The sequence below is a fragment of the Aspergillus affinis genome (genome assembly GCF_023601865.1).
Source record: "Aspergillus affinis strain CMG 70 chromosome Unknown NODE_43_length_248942_cov_90_146332, whole genome shotgun sequence".
Classification (NCBI taxonomy): domain Eukaryota; kingdom Fungi; phylum Ascomycota; class Eurotiomycetes; order Eurotiales; family Aspergillaceae; genus Aspergillus; species Aspergillus affinis.
The window spans coordinates 102,042-110,163 of NW_026515824.1; the positions used below are offsets into that span (position 1 = coordinate 102,042).

The 8,122-nt window shown below is 52.3% G+C and overlaps 4 protein-coding genes across 4 annotated transcripts; 2 read left to right on the forward strand and 2 right to left on the reverse strand.

The window, feature by feature from the left end:
* Nucleotides 1-717: 717 nt before the first annotated feature.
* On the reverse strand, nucleotides 718-2,647 carry KD926_007453 (NOT2 family protein; the record flags this gene model as incomplete). The annotated part of the gene is made up of 7 exons (XM_053100309.1): nucleotides 718-810; nucleotides 868-1,222; nucleotides 1,286-1,539; nucleotides 1,599-1,663; nucleotides 1,718-2,241; nucleotides 2,352-2,493; nucleotides 2,566-2,647. The coding sequence occupies 7 exons, from the start codon at nucleotides 2,645-2,647 to the stop codon at nucleotides 718-720; spliced, it is 1,515 nt and encodes a 504-aa protein (XP_052956018.1).
* Nucleotides 2,648-3,698: 1,051 nt separating this feature from the next.
* mrpl4 (mitochondrial 54S ribosomal protein uL29m) lies at nucleotides 3,699-4,608 on the forward strand (the record flags this gene model as incomplete). Its single annotated transcript, XM_053100310.1, has 3 exons — nucleotides 3,699-4,059; nucleotides 4,134-4,300; nucleotides 4,498-4,608. 3 exons carry the CDS (start codon nucleotides 3,699-3,701, stop codon nucleotides 4,606-4,608), a joined length of 639 nt encoding a protein of 212 aa, XP_052956019.1.
* A 688-nt stretch (nucleotides 4,609-5,296) lies between these two features.
* KD926_007455 (secretory pathway gdp dissociation inhibitor) lies at nucleotides 5,297-7,184 on the forward strand (the record flags this gene model as incomplete). The annotated part of the gene is made up of 8 exons (XM_053100311.1): nucleotides 5,297-5,342; nucleotides 5,416-5,440; nucleotides 5,497-5,556; nucleotides 5,633-5,660; nucleotides 5,739-6,084; nucleotides 6,159-6,713; nucleotides 6,776-7,033; nucleotides 7,096-7,184. The coding sequence occupies 8 exons, from the start codon at nucleotides 5,297-5,299 to the stop codon at nucleotides 7,182-7,184; spliced, it is 1,407 nt and encodes a 468-aa protein (XP_052956020.1).
* A 356-nt stretch (nucleotides 7,185-7,540) lies between these two features.
* On the reverse strand, nucleotides 7,541-8,122 carry KD926_007456 (PaaI family thioesterase; the record flags this gene model as incomplete). The annotated part of the gene is made up of 2 exons (XM_053100312.1): nucleotides 7,541-7,951; nucleotides 8,021-8,122. The coding sequence occupies 2 exons, from the start codon at nucleotides 8,120-8,122 to the stop codon at nucleotides 7,541-7,543; spliced, it is 513 nt and encodes a 170-aa protein (XP_052956021.1).

The window sequence follows — 8,122 nt, forward strand, 5'->3', positions numbered from 1 at the left end:
GAAGGATGGGAGTAGAACTGAAGGGGATGTATGACGTAGTTATATGGGTATAGATCGGTATGACTTGACTAGTACCTCGAAGCTAGGTGAACAGAGAAAAACAAAGTCCAGAAACGATGATTGATAAGTAGAAAAAGAACTTGAGTTGACAAGGTCCATTCTTCAACAAAGAAGGGGGTATTTATACCTTTGCGTGTTGTATATGTACCTCAATTAAGGTGGCCCTTAGTTACGTACGAGAAAGTGTCCGAGAATCTCTCCGGGGCACCTTTGGGACGGGCCCGACTGCCATTGGGCGGAAAGTGACCACCAACTGACAGGGGAAGAATTCCTACGGGCTACGGAGGTAGCCTCACTCAATTAGGGGCCTTATTGTTTAGTAGTGCTACGTCCTGGTTATTGGTTGGAAACTTTGCTGGTTGGTGACCGCGGCCGAAGTTAGCTATTGGCTCACTATGATGCCCGGTAGATTTCAGTGCATTTGATTAGCACTTGGTAGTGACGAAGTGGCTGTTGCAGAGAGGGTCTACTGGCATGGAAAATACTGGTAAGATCATACAAGTCATCTGATTTCAAATAGTATCCTACGTTCCCATAGCGACCCCCTAAAGTTGAGAAACACCTTGGTGCGCGGCCACACCTGAAAACCCATAGGAAACTGGCAGAGAACCCAACGCCGGTGCTGATCCCATCATTTGTGCTCCCCTCTCAGATAATTCATGACCCCGGAGGCGGAACTCCCATACGCGCCAGATTACGCTGCGGATCCATCCGGTTGTCCAGGTCTTCGTATCGGAGGATGAACTCGCGCTGAGACAAGATCGTTAGCAATGAGCGACCGCCGTCATCACAATATGTTTTACATACCCTGATCTTTTTCCAGCTGGCAGGATCCCAGAGGAGGTAGACACCCCGTTCGCTGACACCTCTGTCGACATCAACAGGCCCAGGATATGTTTCATCCCGAGTGAGCCAGCATCTCTCGATCTTGTGATATCTCCACTTGCGACCCATCAACTCTTCCGCAACTAGCTCCTGCATGATATCGCGGGGCATGCTGTAGAAGATGAAGAATAACGTCTCGTCGCTGAAACTAGGAATGCGCGACTGAAGGGGCTGGATGTTGGCAACGTTGTAGCACGAAGGCAGGGCGAAATCTTGTTCCAGGGGGACGCCTGTCATAGAAGCAACGAACGGTGAAGCGAACGATGTATGCAACGGCCTAGTATGATCCACGTTAGCAAAGCCGAAAGACACTGCTGCCAATACAGGCAGTAAAACCTACTCCGGCTGATTCAGGTCGAGACCCAATGTCATCAGATCTTGACCAACTGCAAGACTAGCTACATCGGGGCTATCGCTGTGGATCATGCGAAGAAGACCTGCAAGTCCGAATTTGTCTAGTTCACTCATCTCAGCGAGCGGTGGTTGTTCGGCACTTTGCGCAGCTTCGGATTGCTCCGGCCCTTGAGTCGAGAGCTGTAATGATTGCTGTTCTGCAAAAGCGCGTTGGTTTGCCATGATGGCGTTGGTAGATTCCTGTAACCGAACTCTTAGAAGGTGGCTTAGGAAAGCTTTGAGTGGGGTAAGAAACAAACCTCCTTTTCCTGTCCTGGGACCCCATTCGCTGCCTGGTTAACCGGTGATCGAGAGGTTCCGATACCTGAACAAATGGTCAGTGAATGTTTTGGTAACCTGAGACTTGGATAATAATTACCTGCTGCACCTGGCGTGGCTGGCGACATCATGCGTTCTGGCCCGTTTACTGATGAGATCATACTGCGATTCTGTGCCGATTGGGCTTGATTTGCGCCAGCAAAGGGCAAGCCCGAACCGTAATTGCCAAATCCTGCACTTTGCATCAAGGAGCCCCGGCGATCTTGGCCCAGCTCGGCAGGCACATTCCGCCCAAGCGGTGGGAACTCCTCGATGTTGCCTGTTTGTGGCTGAGTGCCGGCTCCTAGCTGACCGCTGATGCCTTGTCCGCCATTTCGAAAATCATCTAACCGATTCGCAAACTGAGCCCCGGAGGGAAATACATCGTCGTGGGAGGGTTGTGATTGCGGTTGAGGGAGATGGGTTTGCGTTTGAGGTGCTCGTGACGGTGCTTGGGACGTGGGGTGCTGCTGCCTCTGGACGGGCGTCTGTTGCATAGCTCGTTGACTGGCATTCGCCCATACCAAGTGCCCTGGATTTTGAGCTTGAGATTGCGGAGGCGCGCCGGATAGCGAAGGGAAGTCACTATTCATAAGACTAACTGTTAGTGCTATTTGCGCATCCAGATCACATGAGTCTCAAATAGACTTATGAGCGGTCTGGAGGCGAGTAACCAGGGCCGACGGCACACTCACGAAAGATCAAGAGGAGTAGCAGGCTGGGATCCGCTCAGACTTTGGGCAAAAGTTCCCATGTTTGCCATGGTGCGCTGCTGGTTGCTTTGGATTCCCGGCGTTCCGCTCACGGGCAAGTTGAAGTTCCAATTCGCCCCAGTTCCTACACCATGCGTCCCCCATTAGTTTCCCACACCCTTGGTCAACACAAATATTTATATCGGGACAATCGCACCAAGTTTTCCATTTGGCAAACGTGCAGATGCCAATGTCGCATTTCGAGCTTGTACTTGTTGCTGTGCGGGGAATCCGGACATACCCCGGAGAGGTTGTGGGCCCGGTCCTAATGTATCAAAACACACATTAACATCGTTTAACATCTCAGGCGATTGTATAAAAACACTCGGGGGTCCCTTGATCAAGGTATGAAGGGTTTCTTGGCATGGTGTTGCGAGGCATCCCGGTCGCAGAGACAAGGGTCACCGATAGGTTTGCAATTTGAGCCTGGAAGAAAGATGCAGAAACAAAAGCTTCCGTATAGCCCAAAATCAAGCAGAAAATCCGGTCTATAGCCAAGAGCCACACATGCCACGAGAACACCAACCAGAAGGGCCATCGGGTTATAGCAATCCCGAGCCACGGGCAGCACAAAAGCAGGAGGATAACGCACCTGGCCTATTCATAATGGAAAGCTAGTCTCCAGAAGCTCTGTTGATCGAGTAAAGGTTCAATGATTGAAAGGACAAAGATTCCAGCACACAGGAGCAGAGGAGGTCGAGAACGAGGACTGGTACTTCAAGGAACTGTGCCCACATTCATGCGACGGATACTGGAGGTGGAGTGGCTGCAAACGCGCGCTTCTCTGGTGTGCACGGGCCATGATAGCCGCCCGCGATTAACCTGCAGCTTCAGCGTAACCCCGATCATGGCAATGGGAATACAGGCTGTGAAGTATACTTACGCTGGTCTAATCGAGCGAGTTCCTGTGAACCAGGGCTTTGGTCTCTCAGGTATCATCTGGCTGTTCAAGCACGATGAACAAAGCTGCTATAGATAGATATCTACCTTCTACATCCTCCTTTCTTACTGTGTAAGCATCACATTTCTAGATTAGATTTATGAAGTCTGCACATGGATAAAAAACCAAGCCAACCATCATAAGATCCGCTGTCCTCATGTTTGATTCAAGGATGTCTTGCTACATTGCAGCGGCTGAATGCTTGCCGACTTGGGGTGACACAGGCGCCGCGGTGCACGTGACTTAGGCGCCGAAAAGTCCACTCCGCCAGCTTTTGCTCCGGCGCCCGCAGGACGGACCTCTCGCGAGTCTCTCAGTTGTTCGAGGGCACCCTACCCAATCCGTTCGCAATGCATCGTCAATCTATTGCGCGGCTCGCCCGCCAATGCAACGGTCTTCCGCTGGCTGATTTGCCACCCGCATACCTGGCGCCATCTCTCCATTTCTCCCTGACCCGGTCCGCCGTTCAGTCCTCGAACTTTTCGACCACCCCCGTCGCCGCCGGCCGCGATCTCAGCAAATCTCGCGGCGTGTCTGCAATCCACCGCAGCGGCCCCAGATTCAAATTGGGCGTGTCGAAGTACCCATTGCCTAAGCCCGTCTCGCCGGAGACCCTTGACAAGCGTCACCCGACCCCGGACCATGGGCTTTGGGGTTTCTTCCCCAAGGACCGTCTACCTTTGAGTACCCCGGAATACGACAACGCGCATGGTTAGTCCGCCTACATACATTGGATTGGAGGGTGTTGTTAGCGGTCGCAACGGTGCTAATCATACGTTGTACAGGCCGTTCGTGGTCCATCCAGGAACTCCGCGAGAAGTCTTGGGATGACTTGCACGCCCTCTGGTGGGTGTGTGCCAAGGAACGCAATCGTATAGCCACTTCGAACTTGGAACGAGAGCGATTGAAGGCGGGATACGGCGAATATGAAGCCAATGACCGGGACCGGGTGGTGAGTATTCTCTATCCTCTTAACCCCTCGAAAAATGCCCGACCTGCTTTTCGACAATCATCCAATACCGCGGCGCACGGATACCTTTGTTCATATCGGATGTATCTTGTGGTTCTGCTTTTGCAGTCGATTCGTATCCAGGGGTGGGAGTAGGGATTTCACCAAGAAATGTTTACTAACTTCTATGCTCTGGACAGATCCGTGTCACACAGAAGAGCATCAAGCACGTCCTTCGGGAGCGGTGGTATGCCTGGGAAGAGGCCCAGCGACTGTATAAAGAGGGATACCGACCTCAGGAGGACGAGTAAATGGGAAGTGGAGAGCCCACCGTATGACCGGTCTTTTCCAATAGTCGAGGACTATTGGCACTGTATGTAGGATTATTATTTATTATCTGTATTAGTTCCAAATTCATCGAGGGTGTTTTATTGACATTTGACGGACTCGTGGAGACTCGAGGACTAATAATCTAATATAATAGAATTATGGAATCGTCTACGGGCCCAATGGGGAGACCGGTAAAATTAGACCGAGTCAATAGTGTCCGTCGTGACGTGACCGGAGGGGATGGAAAGGGGATGGCAAGGAAATATGGAGCAGGTGTACTCCGTTAAATAAATTAGACAGATATTGATCCAGACCGTGAGAAGAAAAAGGGGGCAGAAAAAGGAGAGCCGTACGGAGTACTTACAGAGTACTAGGAGGAAAGAAGCTCCTGGTTTCAAGGTTATTTGAGGCGGTGGACCACCCCGTTGATGCCTGAGCCAAACAATCCCGTCGAAGATCCGCGGGGGTCCCAGTCTTCCAGAGCAGCGACAGCTACGGACTAGTCTCCCTCTCCCTCTCCCTCGCCCTCCAACTCACCGCACCTCTCCCGTCTCCGCATCTTCCCACTTCCCACCTCTCTCCTGCATTTTCTGCATCTCCTCTGACTGTCGTTGCTTTTCTGTCTGACTTACTTCTCAACTCTGCTCCCTTACTTTCTCACTGCCCGCCATGGAAGATATTGCCCCCGAATACGATGTTGTCGTGCTCGGCACTGGTATGACCCTGTTACTCTACCCCGCCGCTCGATTCCCGCCCTGCTAACAATTTTCCCCCTCCCTTCCTTGCAGGCTTGACGGAGTGTGTGCTTTCTGGGTATGAATGCTCTTGCTTCTCTATCTATAATCCAGCGACTGACTATTTGCATATAGTGTCCTCAGTGTTAAGGGAAACAAGGTCCTCCACATCGACCGTAATGATCACTACGGAGGGTGAGTTGGCAGTCTTGACCCCCCTCCTGCTCATCTCGCCAGACCCCCTCACTGACAAAGAAATTCATCTAAATAGCGAGGCTGCTTCGGTGAACATTGAGACTGTAAGTCAAATTAGTCTACCGCTATCTGGCATATGACGGCGTCTTTCGTTCATGACTGACTCGATCGTCCTCGAATAGTTGTTCAAGAAGTACGGCAATGTCCGCCCCGGTGAAGAGCCCTGGAAGAAGTATGGACGGGTCAACGACTGGAACATTGACCTGGTCCCTAAGCTGCTGATGGCGAACGGCGAGTTGACCAATATTCTGGTCTCCACCGATGTGACGAGGTACTTGGAATTCAAGCAGGTTGCTGGCAGCTACGTCCAGCAAGGAAAGGGCCCTAAGGCTACCGTGGCCAAGGTGCCTTCGGACTCTGCCGAAGCTCTGCGCTCGTCTCTTATGGGCATGTTCGAGAAGCGGAGGGCTAAGAAGTTCTTGGAGTGGGTTGGTGATTTCAAGGAGGATGACCCCGCTTCTCACCAAGGTTCGTCGGCCCTAACCTCCCCCCCCCCCCTTCATGTGCTGGCAATGCTCTTGGCTGCTAACACCATCGTCCAGGCCTGGACATCCACCAGTGCACCATGAAGGATGTCTACGACAAGTTCAGTCTGGAAGATAACACCCGTGACTTCGTCGGACACTCCATGGCCCTGTACCAGTCCGATGAGTACATCAACAAGTCGGGAATGGCCCCCGAAACCATCAACCGCATCCGCTTGTACGTCAACTCCATGGCCCGGTACGGCAAGTCGCCCTACATCTACCCTCTCTACGGCCTGGGTGAGCTTCCTCAGGGCTTCGCCCGTCTCTCCGCCATCTACGGAGGTACCTACATGCTCAACACCAACATCGACGAGGTGCTCTACGACGAGAGCGGCAAGGTTTCGGGCATCAAGGCCACGATGAAGGACCGGGAGGACAGCAACGCGACCATGAATTTCACCACCAAGACCAAGAAGATCCTGGCCGATCCCTCCTACTTCCCTAGCAAGGCCAAGGTTACCGGTTACCTGCTGAAGGCTATCTGCATTCTGAAGCACCCCATCGACAAGACCGACGGCAGCGACTCTCTGCAGCTGATCATTCCTCAGTCCCAGGTTGGCCGCAAGCACGGTAAGCTTTCGAAACTCATCTGAAGGGTGACAGGCGACATCGTTTTTACTAAGATCGTTTAGATATCTACATTGCCATGGTCTCGTCCGCCCACAACGTTTGCCCCAAGGGCTACTACATCGCCATCGTCTCGACCATTGCCGAGAGCGAGGCTAACAACCACATCGAGCTTGAGCCTGGTTTCGAGCGTCTGGGTGAGATCGAGGAGAAGTTCTTCGGACCCCCCATTCCCCTCTACGAGCCCCTGGAGAGCGGCGAGAAGGAGAACATCTTCCTCTCCAAGAGCTACGATGCCACGTCTCACTTCGAGACTACGACCGGTATGCTTCCCTCTAGAGGTTATTATCCAAGACTCGACAAGGTGATACTAACTTTTGGTTAGATGATGTGCGGGACATCTACCGCCGGGCAACGGGTGAAGAGCTGGTCGTCGAGGGCCTTCGGGAAGACCAGCGACTTGCGCAAGAATAGATGTGTTTCCCCGATGCCTTTGAAGACTGAATAATAATATATCATTGCTTTGGATGCTTTGAGTTGAGCCATAAATATTGAAAGTTGTTCTTTTCTGTTTGCTTATTGCTTTTTTTTGTTCCTCTCTCTATATCCATTCCTCATCAATCATACAACAAACCCGAACAAGTCTTGGAATCAGCGTGTTTGCTTTCCCGATCTTTCAATCAGTCGAGTAGAAGTAACTGGATATCAGGACAAGAACCATCTTAGTACAGCCTAGTGCTTCTCATGTCAATACTTTCATAATCAATAGGATTCGAGTTCGTCATCTAGTCCGAGCATTAAACCATCGTACACTATGTACAGAATCTCGACTAGATCTTGCCCCCAGCCTCAGGATCCGTATTCGCCTTCTCATGCTCCCCAACAATACACAGTGCCCCCGTATCAGCCCTCGAGATCTCCGCCTTCATGAACGCCAACCTCCTACCCACATGCACGATCTCGCAGACCAGCCGCGCATCCGTCCCCTGCGGCACCGGCCGCAGATACGTAACCTTCAGATGCCGACTCACGCCGCCCAGCCCGAAATGGCCGGGACTCGACACTCCCAGCAGGATGCAGGTCGAGAGGACGTCGATCAGGGTGGCCGCGCACCCACCGTGCAGGTTGCCTATCAGATTGCAGAGTTTGGGCGACACGGTGAACAGGAATGACACGCGCGCTGGGGGCCCGCGGGTTGCAGACTCGAACCGGATGTTGCTGGAGGGGTCGAGGTCCCAATGCTAGATTTTGTTTTGTGGGTGTTTAGTAGGAGGATTCTGTGAGGATGGGAGAGGAGAGGGGTGGCGGACTTCTTGGTCGTCGTCCCAGCTTATGCGGTTGGAGTACTCGTATACTGACTGCTCGAAGTCATCTAGTTCTCTAGCGGGGGCACGGGTCCGCGGGGAAGACAT